The sequence below is a fragment of the Salvelinus sp. IW2-2015 genome, linkage group LG34 (assembly GCF_002910315.2).
Source record: "Salvelinus sp. IW2-2015 linkage group LG34, ASM291031v2, whole genome shotgun sequence".
Lineage (NCBI taxonomy): Eukaryota > Metazoa > Chordata > Actinopteri > Salmoniformes > Salmonidae > Salvelinus > Salvelinus sp. IW2-2015.
The window spans coordinates 6,439,815-6,458,807 of record NC_036873.1 but is presented as its reverse complement, the minus strand read 5'-3'; the positions used below and the strand labels follow the sequence as shown (position 1 = coordinate 6,458,807).

The 18,993-nt window shown below is 45.8% G+C and overlaps 1 protein-coding gene across 10 annotated transcripts; it reads right to left on the bottom strand.

Moving 5' to 3' along the window:
• Nucleotides 1–547: 547 nt before the first annotated feature.
• Nucleotides 548–15,370, bottom strand: LOC111958461 (oxysterol-binding protein 1). Of its 10 annotated transcripts, none has more exons than XM_070437160.1 (18): nucleotides 15,218–15,370; nucleotides 13,377–13,555; nucleotides 10,965–11,173; nucleotides 9,230–9,398; nucleotides 8,788–8,899; nucleotides 8,242–8,440; nucleotides 7,967–8,081; nucleotides 7,720–7,777; nucleotides 7,425–7,595; nucleotides 6,677–6,922; nucleotides 4,137–4,257; nucleotides 3,923–4,026; nucleotides 3,475–3,755; nucleotides 2,998–3,257; nucleotides 1,611–1,643; nucleotides 1,489–1,521; nucleotides 1,333–1,371; nucleotides 548–882 (listed from the first exon to the last, which is right to left on the bottom strand). In XM_070437160.1, exons 2-18 carry the CDS (start codon nucleotides 13,511–13,513, stop codon nucleotides 740–742), a joined length of 2,430 nt encoding a protein of 809 aa, XP_070293261.1. In that variant the 5' UTR covers nucleotides 13,514–13,555; nucleotides 15,218–15,370; the 3' UTR covers nucleotides 548–739. The 10 variants fall into 10 exon arrangements, with proteins under 10 accessions (XP_070293261.1, XP_070293262.1, XP_070293260.1 ...); XM_070437161.1 differs by lacking the exon at nucleotides 15,218–15,370 and adding an exon at nucleotides 14,709–14,836; XM_070437159.1 differs by lacking the exon at nucleotides 15,218–15,370 and adding an exon at nucleotides 14,639–14,726.
• Between the last annotated feature and the right edge of the window lie 3,623 nt (nucleotides 15,371–18,993).

The following is an 18,993-nucleotide window of genomic DNA, read 5'->3' as shown; positions in this document are numbered from 1 at the left end:
TCATTTCTGTATGCGTTTAGTCCATATCCTTTGGAAGAGGAGCAAGGTAGAGTTAGTGTTAAATCGCTAGAATCTATCAACCAGACCACCTATCTGCCCCCAGTCTTTTCCACAGACTAACATAGCAAGAGATGAAGTGTGAGAGAACGATGAGAAAGAGAGCGGCAAAGGAAGAGATGGAGAGAAAGACAAAGGCCTATCCAGTGGCAGTGGCTCTAAAGGGAGATATCTAATCATTGTAGTGAAGCTGAAGCGTCGGGGGTGACGTTTTCCCTAGCTACAGATCTAGGATCAACTTCGGCTCCCCCAATGGTGGGAAATGCAAAACGGACCCCAGATCAGCATCTAGGAGAAACGGACCCTACACCGAAGATGAAGGCAGAAGAAAGCAGGTCTGTCCCCCTATCCGGTTGCACTGTCCTGCAGGGTCTCACTGCCCCTGTGCACACCATCCCCACAGAGAGTGATAGGGGAGCGGTAGGGGGCATTACAACCCAAAATCTATCCTGAAAGAGGGAGGGTTGGGGTTAAACAGGGTCGATNTGCACACCATCCCCACAGAGAGTGATAGGGGAGAGGTAAGGGGCATTACAACCCAAAATCTATCCTGAAAGAGGGAGGGTTGGGGTTAAACAGGGTCGATACCCAGTTTGTCCCTTCTTCAATTGGGGGAAAAAGGGCAGCTTGTGGCTTGTTCCAAATGCCTGGGTTAGTACAATTTGCTGATGGGGGGGGGGGGTCAATATATATCGGGGCACATGTCCCAGCTGCCGTGGTCCTTCGCTTCCCAGTAGCCCCCCTTGTAGACGTGCATGGACTCTCCCGTGACGACGTCCTCGGTCCTCTCGAACCACATCGCCTCATAGTTGTCCTGGTGGACACCTGACGGAAATAAGAGAAAAAGCCATTTAATCCATTGAAAGAACCATAGATGTTGAGGACCTGCCATGGAAGCTTTGGGAAAGGGACTTCTGCATCAAGACCATATAAAAGAAGGATGAGGTCAGGGGTTTTTCAGTCACTGCTTGAGCAATGATTGACAGTATTGGCTCATCCCTCTTTGGTATGATCCTGGAGAAGCAGAACATTAGGATGACAAGGACAACATTGCAGCAGTATGGTGGTGTCTAGCTACAATAGTTACCAGTTATCATTTCTAGTGCTACAAGATTTGACACATGACCACCGTAAGACTTTGGGAACTAGTATTTCTCAACCAAGTTATACTGCAACTACTAGAGCGTCTAAGAGGAAGGAGACAAACTACAGACAAATAACAACAGAGAAAGAGACAGAAGGAGCGTGAGAACGAACAGCACTGGTGTTACTTGCTTTTGACAGCAGCTCCATAATGACCTTCCATGTCATCCACTGGGGGGGGGGTCAAATGGAAATATATGAATGATGGCTGATGTGGAAAATGTATCTAAAAAAAAGGTGTGAGAATGAAATCATGGTGCGTGTGTGTCCCGAACAATGAATACTTGCTTTGATACTCTGAGAGGGGCGGACCACGTGGGGCTGCAAAAGGGAAGACTGACAGATGAGAATGTGAGTGTGAGGATAGAAAGACAGTGATATAGAGAGGAAAAGAGTAGAGGGCTACTTGCTTGGAGTGTGAGGTGGAGAATCGTCAGGGTCCGCTGAAGGGGGAGAGAGGAACATGAAAAATTGACAGAAAGAAAGGAATGAAATTATGAAGAGGGGGAAAAAAAGAACCTACAACTTAACCAAATAAATATATTTAATATACGATGATACTTACTGGTGTGATGTGAAAAATTAAAGCTAGCCTATTTTAATTACGCTACTGAGCTGTTTGCTACCACAGGACATTGCTGCATATCCATTTAAACATTCCTCTTGAGTATTAGAATTCAAATGTGAATTCCACAGCACAATAATAAGTCATTTCTAGGCATAGCCTGGAAATCTGGGTTGTATTCACTAGACACCTTAGGTAGAAAAACATCCCAAAACAGCAAGGGACTACCTGAACTTGTCAAATAAGGAACTTGTTTTGTTGCAAAACGTTTTGCTACAGTGTGCACTAATGAACACGACCCTGGTATTGACAAGCATATTTGCGTCACAAAAAAGCTAGCTAATTACCTTTGTATACACACACACACACTAAACGGAAAGTGATAGAAGGATCAAGTGTCAGAAAGAGAGGGAATAAGAGAGCGAAAGGGTGGAGAAAACGAGGGAGTGTGCTATAAGGACACAGATGGACGGAGGAAAGGGGGGAGTTTGTGGTACTTGCTTTCGTCCGAAGCCTGGCTCGCTTCCGTACCAATCTCCACTGCATCGGCTGAACACAGCACAAACCAAGGATGGATGGATGAATGAATAAAGAAAGCGGGATATGATGGATCGTCAGAGGTATTACATACACCTACCTTGTGAAAAGTGGAACGGATTGTGTGTGTGAGAGTAAAGGTAGAGTGAGACAATAGGGGGAAGAGAGGAGTACTTGCTTTTCAAAGGCGAGTCAGTGATGAAAGAGTCCTCAATGACAGCTTGCGGGACAGAGAGACAGACAAACGTGAAAGACAGACAGATATATACAAGAGAAAGGGACAGACAGGTAGACTATGAACACAGACAGCTCTGGGACGACACACTCACTTTGTCTTTCCTCCAACCTGCCTCCATCTCCTTTTCCCTTCTCTAATTACAATAGAAGCCAAAGAGACCAGACTCCTCATTCAAGTTAATGGGGAGTATTTGCTTACTCACAAGCACAAGAAATCGATCTTGCTCCCATCTTGGGCATGTCCCAATAATATCCTCAAGTGTGCACTTGTTTACTACTTCCAACATTGGATTGGTGAGACATCGGTTAGTGGGTGTCTCCACCATGTTTCTTAAACCAGTAATTTCCTTTCAAATAAGTACAGGAAAGTCAACAAGTGAACACTTTGGGAGGAAGGAGATWAACTGGGATGTAGCCCTTCTTGCACCGCCTTCCCTCGCCCCTTCCCTCTTTCTCACCGTCCTCCGCTACTTCCACCCCCTCTGCCCCCTCCTCAGGCAGGTTGGCTGCGCGCTGGGCCTCTCGCTCCCTCTCGCGGCGGACGCTCCTCTGCTTCTCCTCCAGCCGTTGCTTCTCGGCGTTGGCCTCGTCCCACCGGCCCGCCTCCATCAGCTGCTGGTCGGGCCGTCGCCGGCTGTCGGTGGGCGCCACGCCCTCCTCGGGCTCGTTGAGCGTCAGCGCCAGCGACGAGAAGTAGTACATGGTCTCCGCACCCTCACTGCAGATGGTAGGAAGAGAGAGGATGGGAAATAAGGAGAGAGAGAAAGGAGGAGGAAGTGGAAGAGACACATAGGAGAAAGAGACAGACCAAGCAACAGAGGTGAGATGATTGAAAAAGGCGTGTTCTTTGACACACCAAATGTCTTTTTCGTTTGCTGCACCTCTTCAGCAAAAAAAAACAAAAAAAAACACACCCACCCCCACACTCTACTCACGGTAGTGGGTTCTTCTTCCAGAGCTCCTTGGCTTTGAGCGTCTGGTAGACGGTCTTCTGTTTGCCCTCGGTGCCGTTCTCGCCCTTATTACTCTGCATCACCCTGGAGAGCTCCATCTTCTCATCCCACGTCCCTGACAGCACATAGTGGGCCTTACCCTCCTTGTCTGTCACCACACCAGTCACCTTCCTGGCCACGTCTCTGGAGAAGTAGCTGTACGGGGCGAACTTGAGATGGCAGCGGTCGCCGGTCCGGTGGTTCACCACGTCTATCTCGCCCGACTGAGAAAAACAGAAAGAGAATGGAATTCTTTAAAATAAATCTGGAATGTTTTTTGGAATTGGTCTAACATCTAACACAGTAGGTTCTGCATGTGTCTATTGCAAAGATTGTGGCATGATAATGTCACTTTAACAGATATAGCCATCGTGTGTGATATTTTTCTTACCTGGTCGATCCACAATTTGCCCACAATGATGTTGTGTACTGTTGTAGTGACTTTCTTCCACGAGTAGTGATTGTTGCTCTTCTCAAACATACATTGGATAGAGCCTGTGGAAGACGATTACACCATAGTAAAACATGTCAAATGCCAACTAAACAAAGATTGAGCGTGATGGAAACATTGGCTGGCAACCATCAGTCCTCACACACTGCCTTACCCAGTGGCATGATGGAGAGGTATTTTCCCCTGAACTTGCTGGCGAGGGAGATCTCCTGTCGGAGGGTCCAGCCTCTCTCTGAGATGGCATGATGAGCCGCTGCAGGCGGGTGGTGACTCACCTGGATAAAGAGATGGAGGATTGGGTAGGGCGATATTACAATTAAATCACGAAGCATAGTGTTTTGCAACTCCGGTCCTGGGGACCCACAGGGTACCATTTTTAAACTGTGCACTAAAACACCTGATTCGACTAATTAATGGCTTGATGATTAGCCGATTACTTGAGTCCAGATGTGGTTGTGCTGGGATAAAAACAACATATGTAAAAATGTATTTAAAGTGTAAGTGTGTGAATAAAGAGAGCCGTTGTTTCCCCACAGCTGACACTAGGGTGTTTTCTTCTCAGGGAATTGAGTACCACAGTATGAGTCATAAAACCCGGAAATCAGTTCCAATCGTTTTTTTGAACATTCCTTTTTCCATTGGGATTTTAGAACTAATTCTAACAAACTAAGGTTTGTGTTTTGTGTAGGCTTAACCCTGGCGTGACGTTTTGATAACTGCAAATCTCTTGGACAAGGTAACTTTATCAATAATTAGCATAGCAATTTTTTTTGTGTCAATTGAGGCACTCAATATTGATAAAACTCACGGTTATCAAAACGTCACGCAAAAGGTAAGTCTACACCAAACACACAGTTAATTCAATTTTTTTGTAAAATACACAATGTGAAACATGAATGGCGGAAAAACCATTGGAACCATTTCCGTGGTTTTATGGGTATTATGTGGCGTACTATTGGAACGTGCTACAGCAGAAGGGAACGTTTCAGCACCACAGGTGATGGACAGGGCTAGAAGTCTTGAGAGTTCTCTGACTAACTGGCTGTTTCTAGAGGTACCACTACCCATCGATGCCCTCTGTGTAAATGTGTTAAACCTCGCAAGGCTGCCGGCCCAGACGGCATCCCCAGCCGCATCCTCAGAGCATGCTCAGAGCATGCTCAGACCAGCTGGCTGGTGTGTTTATGGACACATTCAATCAATCCTTTTCCCAGTCTGCTGTTCCCACATGCTTCAAGATGGCCACCATTGTTCCTGTTCCCAAGAAAGCGAAGGTAACTGAGCTAAATGACTATCGCCCCGTAGCACTCACTTCCGTCATCATGAAGTGCTTTGAGACAAGTCAAGGACCATATCACCTCCACCCTACCTGACACCCTAGACCCACTCCAATTTGCTTACCGCCCCAATAGGTCCACAGACGACGCAATCACACTGCCCTAACCCATCTGGACAAGAGGAATACCTATGTAAGAATGCTGTTCATCGACTCTGGGAAGACCCAGAGTTACCTCTGCTGCAGAGGATAAGTTCATTAAAATGACCAGCCACAGAAATTGCAGCCCAAATAAATGCTTCAGAGTTCAAGTAACAGACAACAGTTCAGAGAAGACTGTGTGGATCAGGCCTTCATGGTTGAATTGCTGCAAACAGGACAATGACCCAACACACCTCCAGGCTGTGTAAGGGCTATTTGACCAAGAAGGAGAGTGATGGAGTGCTGCATCAGATGACCTGGCCTCCACAATCCCCCAACCCAATAGAGATGGTTTGGGATGAGTTGGACCGCAGAGTGAAGGAAAAGCAGCCCACAAATGCTCAGCATATGTGGGAACTCCTTCAAGACTGTTGGAAAAACATTCCTGGTGAAGCTGGTTGAGAATACCAAGAGTGTGCAAAGCTGTCATCAAGGCAAAGGGTGAATACTTTGAAGAATCTCAAATATATTTTGATTTGTTTAACACTTTTTTGGTTACAACATGATTCCATGTGTTATTTCAGTGTTGATTTCTTTACTATTATTCTATAATGTAGAAAATAGTAAAAAATWAAGAAAAAGCCTTGAATGAGTAGGTGTCCAAACCTTTGTCTGGTACTGTATGTTTAAGTAATATATCTAATTAAGTAGTTCACTTGTTAGTTTATAATTATCTGTTGTAACCAAGTACTTATCTTCTTACCTTTGACCTGTTTAACTGCCAGTATCGAATGTCTGCCAGTGTTGAATGTTATGGTTAATGTTTGACACCAGACTGGATTCGAGGACAGTGATGTATCTGTGACACTGTAGCAGCTGACGCGGTGACTTCCTGCAAGCCTCTCGGGCTGGTGTTTACAGAACATTTAATGCTGGGAGATTAATACTTAAGGGCCTTCTCTGCTTTTGTTCTGGAGGGGTCTCCTAGTTGCAATAAACCGGATTGATACGATCAAATTGTTGTGATGTCAATTTGTGGTTTATTGAATGTGTATTGGTTTTTAAAAACATATAGCCACTGTAGATGCAAAGCTTCTTCTCCAATACTCGCTCTCTGCCCACTCCCTCTCTTAGCCCCTCACCCATTTGAACCTGTAGCCCTCCCTCCCCCTTCTGTTTTTCCAATTCCTCTCTTTCCCAACCAGTCATTCCCCCATTGCTCCCGTCCCTCTCGTTCCTACCAGTCTTTCCCCTGTCGCCCCACTCCCTTTTTTTACCTGTTCACACAGTGAGCGGTAGCCGCTCTCCCTCAGCCGGTCCAGTTCGTAGGTCTCCCCCAGTAGGGGGTTGAAGGGTTTCCCTGTGCGGTGGACCGTAGTGGAGTAGGACGATACGGTGAAGGCAGCCACGTAGCACAGCTGCTCCAGAGAGCTCTGGCATTTAGCCGCCTTGTCTAGGAGGTCGTAGTACTCYAAGTCCTCGGATAGACGCTGGAGCATGGAAATTGGTTCGTTGAAGTTCACCTGAGATAAATGGGGAGAAAAGGGGGAGAGAAAGGAAACTTAGAATGGAAAGGGTTAGGGAAAAATACAGGTAACTGCCAAAAGAAAGGAAACACTGGCATGAAGTGTCAATGCGCCTTAGCATTGATTCTGCAAGTGTCTGGAACTCTATTGGAGGGATGCAACACCATCGTTCCATGAAACATTCCAACATGTTTTGTTGATGGAAAACGCTGTCTCACACACACTTTAAACCCACTATGCTCCTTAACCGCTTAATAAACTCAGGAACCATGCTGTGTGGAAGCACCTGCTTTCAATATACTTTGTATCCCTAATTTACTCAAGTAGAGTGTTTCCTTTATTTTGGAAGTTACCTGTCGATGCATTTCATTCCAGAAAGATGTTCTCTCCCGATTGCCCTCGTTCAATACAATGCACAGAGCTGAAAGCAACGGTTAGGGTGTGCTGCAATAGTCTATAGTCACACACAACCACACACACACACGTGTGTGTTTCTTACAGGCATGGGGATCTTGGAGAGCTCCTTGCCGATGCAGTTCTTCATGATGCTCCAGAGGTTCAGAGAATAGTTGGGCTTGTCTGGGATTTTGGTCCGCCTCTTCCTCACTGGCTCAACCTCCAGGGACTGCGGCGACTCCGGATTGGACCCCAACGACTGCTCGTCACAAAGCTGTGGGCGGCCAAAGAAGAGGGCAGAACACAAACACATTTTTTTATTTCAAGGGACATCCTATGTACCGTAAAGCAAGTAATAAAAATAAAAAAGACATTTCAAAACACAGTGACAGACTCACTGATTGGTCATCAATTCCAGTTTCAGTGCTGAGACAACTGACGTTACTTCCTGACCTTCTGGGTGGAGAAAGAAACAGATATAGAGAGAAAGAAATGCATTTGACCAATTACAGTTTGMCTTCTAAAAGCTCAGTTTAAAATCGCTCATAAAATGCCATGCCATTTGTATTGAGAAAAAGAGGTCGAGCGAGAGAAAGAAAGAGAGCAAGAAACAGAGAGTAAAAAGAAAGGTAGAGGCGTGCTGACCTATGATACTTGGGGTCGGCCGGTACAGTGATGAACCCCGCCGGGTCCTCCATAGCGTCAAAGAACTCATTCTCATCATCCTCGTCGCTCGCGTCACCCTTTGCTGAGCCCGAACCTGAGAGGGAGAAAACAAAATATTATGAATGAGAGCAGGTTGTAGATTCAGTGGTTGACTTAACTAGCAGGCTAACAGCCAGTTTGGAGTTTCGGGGTTAAAGTTCAGGGGTCAAAGAGTTAATGTAACAGATCGTTCGGGGTCAGAGGTGATGCCTTACTCTTGCTGTCCAAGGCRGGGTTGCTCTGGGAGAGGGGCAGTACGGTGGCCCCTCTAAAGGCCCTCTCCAGGTGGTTGTGCTGCTTGGCTAGCTGCTCCAATGTTTCCTCCAGCCTTATCCTCTGGTCCCGCTCCGAATGCAAGGCTTTCTGCCACCGTTTACTGTGGGCCTGGGCCAGGGACAGGAAGTCTCTGCACGCCTGGGGGGAGAAACGTTAGAGGTACATTTTATACAAATACCAAAAACAGTACGGTGGGTCTGGGCCAGGGAGTCTCTGCACGCCTGGGGGGGGGGGAAGAACGTTAGGGGAAACAGAGGAATGTCAGGGAAACGTCACAGAAACACTTTTAGAACATTCATAGTATACCACAAAGCCTTGTAAATGTTTGTGTAACAGTCAAGATACAGATGTCACGTACGGTGGGCTTCAGCTAGAACAAGGTCTTTACTAAATTATTACACTGATTTATTAGACCTTGACTGTATTCTATGTACGACGCTTTGTAAACCAGTGTCGCCTTCGCACACTACAAAAACAACACGTACGTTGATCATGGCGTTGGAGGTGATGCGGAACAACGTGGCTCTCTCCGTCACCTGCCGGATCTTGCCATCCGTGTCGGCTCCCARCCGCACCCCCTCCAGCTCTGACAGGGACCTAGGACAGAGGCACAGCCAAGGAGAGTCAGCCAGTCCCTTCAACCCATCCCCTCAACCCATCCCTTTTGTATGTAGTGTTTGCAATTTGTTTATTCACTCAGACGACTCTGCAACCAAGACAAATATCTGGTCCATAACAAAATTTTAGCACTTAGTTGGCCAACCAGTTAATATGTGCTTGTAAGGATAGCACAGAACAATAGCTTTTTGCAACCATTGATGTGTTCTATGGATGTGGGCAAAGTTATCTTGTTCTATTACTATCGGTGTCTATACATGGGGATTCAACCAGTTGTTTATGTGTGAGCGTGATGGGTTGACCCCTGACCTTTGGAGGGCAGAGCCGTGCTTGGCGATGAGGTCGTTGCAGGTGCTCAGGTCTTCTACCTTGCTGCCCAGAGTGCGTAGTGTGGACTGTACCTCTGAGTTAGAGTTACGTGCCCCTCCGCCTTGTCCCGAGGTAGGGGGTGACGTGGGACACTCATCACCAGAGTCATCTGGAGAAGAAGAAGAGAAAGGAAAGGGTTTAACACACACACGCTATAATATACAGTACCAGTCAGAAGTTTGGACACCTACTCATTCCAGGGGTTCTTTCTTTTTCTACATTGTAGAATAATAGTTACGACATCAAAACTATGAAAAACACATATGGGAATCATGTAGTAACCAAAAAAGTGTTAAACAAATACAAATATTTAGATTCTTCAAAGTAGCCACCCTTTGCCTTGATGACAGCTTTGCACACTCTTGGCATTTTCTCAACCAGCTTCAACTGGAATGCTTTTCCAACAGTCTTGAATACTCATTGTTGGGTCATTGTCCTGTTGAAAAACAAATGATAGTCACACTAAGCGCAAATCAGATAGGATGGCGTATCGCTGCAGAATGCTGTGGCCCCCCCACACCTCCTCCTCCATGCTTCACGGTGGGAACCACATATGCAGAGTTCTGTTAACCTACTCCGCGGCTCACAAAGACACTGCGGTTGGAACCAAAAATCTGGACTCATCAGACCAAAGGACAGATTTCCATCGCTCTAATGTCCATTGGTGGTGTTTCTTGGCCCAATAAGTCTCTGCTTATTATTGGTGTCCTTTAGTAGTGGATTCTTTGCAGCAATTTGACCACGAAGGCCTGATTTACGCAGTCTCCTCTGAACAGTTGATGTTGAGATCTGTCTGTTACTTGAACTCTGTGAAGCATTTATTTGGGCTGCAATTTCTGAGGCTGGTATCTCTAATGAACTTATCCTCTGCAGCAGAGGTAACTCTAGGTCTTCCTTTCCTGTGATGGTCCTCATGAGAGCCAGTTTCATCATAGTGCTTGATTGTTATTACGACAGCACTTTGCGGATTGACTGACCTTCATGTCTTAAAGTAATGATGGACTGTCGTTTCTCTTTGCTTTTTTGAGCTGTTCTTCCATAATATGGACTTGGTCTTTTACCAAATATGGGGAGGTATACAGAAGATAGCCCTCCCTTGTCACAACACAATTGATTTGCTCAAACGCATTAAGGAAAGAAATTCCACAAATTAACTTTTAAATAAGGCACACCTGCTAATTTAAATGCATTCCAGGTGACTACTACCTCATGAAGCTGGTTTAGAGAATACCAAGAGTGTGCAAAGCTGTCATCAAGGCAAAGGGTGGCTACTTTGAAGAATCTCAAATATTTTKGGTTACTACATGATTCTATGTTATCTACAATGTAGAAAATAGTAAAAATAAAGAAAAACCCTGGAATGAGTAGGTGTCCAAACTTTTGACTGGTACAGTATATGAAGAAAAAAATACATTATGTCAGAATGATAGCCCCACCCCCTCAATCTAACTGGGGGTTATACAGTAAACTGTAATTCTTAAGAAAAAAACATGTTCYCTCTCCATAACCACCTCTTTCTCAAAGGAACATGAACAAACACATACAGTATACACTCCACTCAGACACCCCGCTCAATCCTCCTTCCCTTTCCCTCTCTCTGTACCCATCACAGACCGTTCTACCCAGACAAATCCCTTCCTCTCCCTCCTCCTTTTTCCTCTCCTCCCTCCCTCACCAGACTCGGCCTGATTGCGGACAGCCTTGGCCTTGGCCAGCTCCAGGGCGGTGATCCAGCGCTGCCGCTCCACCTCAGAGCTGGCCTTCAGGTGGTAGGTTTGCGCCCCGCCGTTAGAGATKACAAAGTTGCACGAGTCCTCCACCGCGATGTTGGCCGTGGCCAGGTTGATGGTGCCCCGGCAGGTGTGGCCCATCTCTGCCTGGGTCCTGGGGAGAAACAGAGCGAGAGAGAAGGGTGGGTTTAACCAGCTCCAACTCCTGAACCAGCTCCAACTCCTGCTTGCATGGTTGGTCCGAAAACAACTCCTAGCCCCCTAACCAGATCCTCTTCAGTGTTTGCTCATCTGAAGGAACCATATAGGAAGCAATACAGCAGAAGCTTCTCTACACCTACTGGAAGCCAAGATGAAGACATCACTTTAATTACACCTAACTGGTTTCTGTTGGTCTGCAAACACCAAGACATCACTTTAATTACGCCTAACTGGTTTCTGTTGGTCTGCAAACACCAGAAACAGGGAAAGAGGTTAGGGAATATGTTCAGACTAGGGAAGCTTTAGGCTAGTTGGAGCAAAATTGAGTAAACTAATTTTGGACAACAATGCTCTCTGTTCCACATTGTTTAATTTTACATTCCATTAAGTAAAGGTCTCTGATTACAGCCAGTTTAACCAGGAACCATTATGATTACACCAGCAGAGGAGTGGGGACCCAATACTTAGATTACATGGAAGCGTGGCAATAGAAACCAGCTGACTCTGATGGTCCAGTCTGGAATATTGGCTATTGTTGCCTAACTAATTTGTTCATATGGAACAAAGGAATCTGTCCAATACAGCTATGCTATCTCAGGGACAATCTAGCCTAGTGTTGGAAAAACATTTTAACATTCTGGTTTGGCAATTTTGCATGATTGCAAAAACCTTTGTGCAAATGTCTCGCTAAATGCACTCTTGGCAAGTTATTTGAGAGAAAACAAGACTCAGAGAGAGGAACATGAAAAGTGTGTGAATTGTTGGACGTGCTTATCACCAGATTCTAAATTGTTAGGCAAACAGTACTGTTCACAACACACACAGCGTGCTTGGAGTGGGAGGTGAATGGTACACAGCAACATGTGTCTCCAAAACTCATTAAACAAACACAACTCATATTACACAGCCCAGTGAAGACATGATGACTCCCCCACAGGGCCGAAAACAGGCCAAGCATTCAGACACACGTCTTTGTTGCAAGCAAAACGAAGATGAGTCATGCAATATTGTTACACCATTAAATGGCAAAGAGTTAAACAGGGACTCCACAATGACCTCTAGCTTCAATTCCTTTATGATACTGTGCGCCATAGTCAAAACTCATGATAGGCATATAAAGGAGCAAGTTGTATTCACCTTATAGTGCAGGGGAAATGTCAACACAACACAGAGCAAATCACAGCTATAATGTAACCGTTTATACATTGACAGTGGAAAAATGACCATAGCCATATCCCTGGATAACAATGACATTCTTCTAGATTTTTCCAATAGCGTGTGATTGCGGCCCGCAATTCTGGCCGTTCCTGCATGGGGGCATTACGGCATCTGCAGGAACGCCCCCACCTCGAGCACGACATCTTCATGCTTGTGTGACACTATTGTTATTTGGGATTTCCCTTGATTGTCTAGGCGATTAAAATGTGGTTCAAATAAAAAATTTAAGTATTATCAGAGTTTGTCAGGGGCTAAGGACACTGTCTACCGGTATCCTAGGACCTAGCTACCGGTGTCGCCCCCGCCTGCTGTGTACCAGAGTCGTCCTAGCTAACAAGCTAGCTAGCACAGTGTCCTTCGCTCCAACTGGCACAAACACCTGCCCTTGTTAACAGAACTGCTGGAAAGCATGGCCCAACAGGCGGGGTGCAGTACACTGTCTACTGGCGTGCTAGCTAGCTACTTATCCCACCTGCTGCACCGGAGTCCTAGCTAGCTAACTAACTAGCTAGAACAGTGTCCTTCACTCCCACTTGTCGAACACCTGCCCTCGCCGTTGTTAACAGAACTGCGGGAAAACAGTGCCAGACAGGCAGAGGCGAAGGACACAGTCTACCTTTGTCCTAGCTAGCTACCGACGTTGTCGCCCCCGCCTCTTCTTCTGTGGGGTTTATCTGCAGTTGGCATCCAATGTTATGGTGCATTACCGCCACCTACTGTACTGGAGCACCCTGCCTCCTGCCTGTGTACTGGAGTCCTAGCTTAAAAATGGACCAATAGAAGTATAAAGAGGGGTTCCTGCAGATGCAGCAATGCCCACAAGCAGGAACGGCCCTGAATTGCAGGCAGCAAAGATTTCTGGTAACTGTTAGTCTTATCTGTTACAGAGGATACGAAGAGGTACTACGTCATGCCACCCCATCTCGCCCCATTCTTACCTGTAGTAGGATAGTAAACCGTTGCTCAAGACAAACCATCGTCGCTGGTAGCCCTTGATGTAATTCGTCCATTTGAATAGCCATCCTTTGTATGTGTCTCCAGCCGGAGTCGGGGTGAGTGCCTTGGCCTCCGACATTACGACAGTCTGAGCCTCCACAGTAGGCTAGTAGATTGGAGCCTAGGGAGATGAAAAACAGTAAGACAACATGGAAATGGCATGGGAAAATCTACAGACTATTTACTAGCCAACTAATCCATACATACTTGGGATACATACTAGAAGACCACGTATGCTGTCAGTGTCAAGTCAGAACAGTTTCGAAAGTCACTACAAATCAGCATAACCCAAAGGCCGGCAGATGACGATATTGAGTAATTTCGATATCGCCATCTACCGGGCTTTGGGCAACAATCAATGACACTAGCCTACCTGTCAGTGTCAACTGCCTGGCTTTGGTTAACAGTATTATATTCCGTAAATTGATATAGCAAGTCATATCAGCAACTTAGCTAGCTAAGCTGGATAAGTTGTTGGAGAACAACTACTGCTAGTGATGTTAACAAGAGATTAGCTTCCTAGCTAGCTTGCAAACGTCGCGCTAAACAGGTAGCATTCGCTAAACTAGTTACAGTAGCTAACGTTAACGGCATAGCCAGTCTTGTCGAGAGCAAGACGACGTTTCCATCCAAACTTTGGCATGAAGCTAGAGGGATACTAGTTACTACTACACAATTTGCAATGACTACACTTTACACATTTAGCACTGTCAGTGCAAAATCAACAATAAGTCGCTAGCGGCCTAACAACACAGCACAGCCTGGCGCTAAAGTGCAGCATCACACACCGCACTCACGACAATGACAGGCGGATCCACCTCGGCGCTAACGACCGTCGACCGAGAGTCGATGCCTTGAGCAGCTAATCAACTCAAGTTTTGCAATAAAAATACACTTTATTATGCTCGTATAGCTAGTTAATTAATGAGGCATACAATCAACCAACCTTTATCAATATGTCGAGGAAAAACTGACGCAATTTCCTTGGGCTACTATACCTTGACAACTTCAACATCCGACTATCAGACTGGACATTTACTTTTGCTTAAAAAAATGAAAGTAACATGACAAACGTAGCTATCAAGCCACAACTTTCCCAATCAAAGTTCTTCGCCTTAGCATTAAATGTCAGGAACACAATTGATTTCAGTTTTTTGTTTACAATTTTTTTTTTTTTTTACAAATCTTTCCACCTAACGTTTACCTTGTATCAATGGGCGGGGTGTGCACATTGTAGACCATTTCATTGGGCCCTATATTAAATAGCCACCCACCTGGGAAACCGGTACATGCAAAACGAACTAGTCCACTCACTGGTAGCACCTGTGTGCGCCCAGAGACGTTAAACAAAGTACTCTCGCTTCAAAACGTGAACACAAAAATAAGAGTCATCGTCAGAAACCTTGTGATTTTTTTTTTTTTTAAGGAAATCATGTAAAATTTCTCAACCCTGGTGGAACCTTCAAATACAGTCATTGGGTGGAACACTGGGTGGGGCGTACAGGGGTGAATTCATTACGGAAACCGTTTACCGTTTTTAGAACCAAACGGAAGCAAACAGAGCAAAACTAGAGTTTTCATTGGACAAATTCGGGTAGGTCCCGCCCCGTTTGTTCCTTTTGCTTCCACTTAAGAAGCCTTTTGCAACATAATCGGCATAATGAATACACCCCTGGTGTTTTCTGGCTCTTTGGGGGTAGCAGTTTCCCTTAACCACAGATCTAGGATCAGATTACCATAACCCCAATTCCATATATTTTATTTGTGATGAAAAACACCTAACCCTGTATCTTGACCTGTCTCCTGTCCCACCTGTCTGTGCCATGGGTCCACAGTCTGTTAGCAGTGTCAGCTTCAGTTGACCCGTAGTGTCCTGTTCTCGTCCGAGGCACTACTGTATGTCTCATGCCCAGTTAGGTTCCAAGTCTCAGTTTGTGACCTTAGTAGCAGCTGCTATGAGTCCCCTGCCTTGTAAGGCCCTAGGCCTCCCGCCCTGCTAGGGTCTCAGCCACCTGACTTGGGGTACCAACCATTTCCTGACCCGGTGGGCCTGCTGTCTTCAGCTATGGGGGGGCCGTCTGCCACCTGCACTGGATGCCCCTCACACCGGGGAAGCCACCCAACCTCACCTCAGGGGCACAGCTTTCCTCATGCTCTGGATACCTTATAGGCCTTCTTCAGAGCAATGGTCCCCTGAATCGTATCTACCCTGGGAGCCATCTCCAGCTGGTAAGGTACTGGGTCAGTTGGATTCTGCTAGAACCATGCCAACTCTTGCACTAGGAGCCAATCCTCCACCTTCCCCCCAGTTCGAGCATTCAAAGGTCAAGACAGCTGGTCGGGGGGGGGAGAGAGAGAGAGAGAGAGAGAGAGAGAGAGAGAGAGAGAGAGAAAGAGAGAGAGGCCAGGGTCGAAACAGCAGGTCTGGGACAAGGTAGCACTTCCAGTGAAAACAGGACACTGCTTACAAGCTGCCACTCTGGTGTTATGTCCAGACGCACCTTGACTGGTCCCTTTGTTGCTATGCCTACATGTCCTGACATTGCCTGCACCTTTGATTATCGCCCTCTCATTGTTCAGAATTCCATGGAAGGGAAGAGATGCCGAACAGCAAAGGGCGATTACACACCAGCGGAAGCAGAAAATATTTAGGGCATCTCAGATTGTTCTGGCAAATCACAAATATAAACTTCATTGGGAGGAAGGATGTTTGACATGCTTTATACATTTCTATCACAAACAATTATTTTGAAAATCATGATGAAAGTGGCCGTTTTCGGCCATTTGTAGACCAAAACATCTCCTGTAAGACCTTGTGATCCGAGAATCGTACATGAAAAAGACAATATCTTGGTGCCATTATACTTCTAATAGTGTGCTCTAACATACAGTTGAAGTCAGAAGTTTATATACACTTAGGTTGGAGTCATTAAAACTCGTTTTTCAACCACTCCACAAATTTCTTGTGAACAAACTATAGTTTTGGCAAGTCGTTTAGGACATCTACTTTGTGCATGACACAAGTCATTTTTCCAACAATTGTTTACAGACAGATTATTTCACTTATAGTTCACTGTATCACAATTCCAGTGGTCAGAAGTTTACATACACTAAGTTGACCATGCCTTTAAACAGCTTGTAAAATTCCAGAAAACAATGTCATGGCTTTAGAAGCTTCTGATAGGCTAATTGACATAATTTGAGTCAATTGGAGGTGTACCTGTGGATGTATTTCAAGTCCTACCCTAAAACACATTGCCTCTTTGCATGACATCATGGGAAAATCAAAAGAAATCAGCCAAGACCTCAGAAAAAAAGTGTAGACCTCCACAAGTCTGGTTCATCCTTGGGAGAAATTTCCAAACGTCTGAAAAAAGCACGTTCAACTGTACAAACAATAGTACGCAAGTATAAACACCATGGGACCACACAGTCGTCATACCGCTTAGGAAGTTCGGTTTCCTGGAGATGAACGTACTTTGGTGCGAAAAGTGCAATCCCAGAACAACAGCAAAGGATCATGTGAAGATGCTGGAGGAAACCGGTACAAAAGTATCAAAACTCATAAAAAAAAAAAAATGTCCTCTCACTGTCAACTGCATTTATTTTCAGCAAACTTAACATGTGTTAATATTTGAATGAACATAACAAGATTCAACAACTGAGACATAAACTGAACAAGTTCCACAGATATGTGACTAACAGAAATTGAATAATGTGTCCCTGAACAAAGGGGGGGTCAAAATCAAAAGTAACAGTCTGTATCTGGTGTGGCCACCAGCTGCATTAAGTACTGCAGTGCATCTCCTCCTCATGGACTGCACCAGATTTGCCAGTTCTTGCTGGGAGATGTTACCCCACTCTTCCACCAAGGCACCTGCAGGTTCCCGGACATTTCTGGGGGGAATGGCCCTAGCCCTCACCCTCCGATCCAACAGGTCCCAGACGTGCTCAATGGGATTGAGATCCGGGCTCTTCGCTGGCCCTGGAAGAACACTGACATTCCTGTCTTGCAGGAAATCATGCACAGAACGAGCAGTATGGCTGGTGGCATTGTCATGCTGGAGGGACATGTCAGGATGAGCCTGCAGGAAGGGTACCACATGAGGGAGGAGGATGTCTTCCCTGTAACGCACAGCGTTGAGATTGCCTGCAACGACAACAAACTCAGTCCGATGATGCTATGACACACCACCCCAGACCATGACGGACCCTCCACCTCCAAATCGATGCCTGTACTCTGGAGCGGGCTCGGTGTAACGCTCATTCCTTCGACGATAAACGCGAATCCGACCATCACCCCTGGTGAGGCAAAACCGCGACTCGTCAGTGAAGAGCACTTTTGCCAGTCCTGTCTGGTCCAGCGACGGTGGGTTTGTGCCTATAGGCGACGTTGTTGCCGGTAATGTCTGGTGAGGACCTGCCTTACAACAGGCCTACAAGCCCTCAGTCCAGCCTCTCTCAGCCTATTGCGGACAGTCTGAGCACTGATGGAGGGATTGTGCATTCCTGGTGTAACTCGAGCAGTTGTTGTTGCCATCCTGTACCTGTCCCGCAGGTGTGATGTTCGGATGTACCGACCCTGTGCAGGTGTTGTTATATGTGGTCTGCCACTGCGAGGACGACCAGCTGTCCATCCTGTCTCCCTGTAGCGCTGTCTTAGGCGTCTCACAGTACCGACATTGCAATTTATTTTGGCCACATCTGCAGTCCTCATGCCTCCTTGCAGCATGCCTAAGGCAGGTTAACACAGATAAGCAGGGACCCTGGGCATCTTTCTTTAGGTGTTTTTCAGAGTCAGTAGAAATGCCTTTTTAGTGTCCGAAGTTTTCATAATTGTGACCTTAATTGCCTACCATCTGTTAGCTGTTAGTGTCTTTTCGACCGTTCCACCGGTGCATGTTCATTAATTGTTTATGGTTCATTGTTTATGGTTCAAAGTGTTTTAAACCCTTTACAATGCAGATCCGGGAAGTTATTTAGATTTTTACGAATTATCTTTGAAAGACAGGGTCCTGAAAAAGGAACGTTTCTTTTTTTGCTGAGTTTATATCCACAGTAAAATGACTCCTATATCGACATAACCTGAAAGGCCACTCAGCAAGGAAGAAGCCACTGCTCCAAAACTGCCATAAAAAAGCCAGACTACGCTTTGCAACTGCACATGGGGACAAAGATTGTACTTTTTGGAGAAATGTCCTCTGGTCTGATGAAACAAATATAGAACTGTTTGGCCATAATGACCATCGTTATGTTTGGAGGAAAAAGGGGGAGGCTTGCAAGCCAAAGAACACCATCCCAACCGTGAAGCACGAGGGTGGCAGCATCATGTTGTGTGGGTGCTTTGCTTCAGGAGGGACTGGTCCACTTCACAAAATAGATGGCATCATGGAGTAAAATTATGTGGATATATTGACGAAACATCAAGACATCAAATCAAATTTATTTATAGAGCCCTTCTTACATCAGCTGCTATCTCAAAGTGCTGTACAGAAACCCAGCCTAAAACCCCAAACAGCAAGCAATGCAGGTGTAGAAGCACGGTGGCTAGGAAAAACT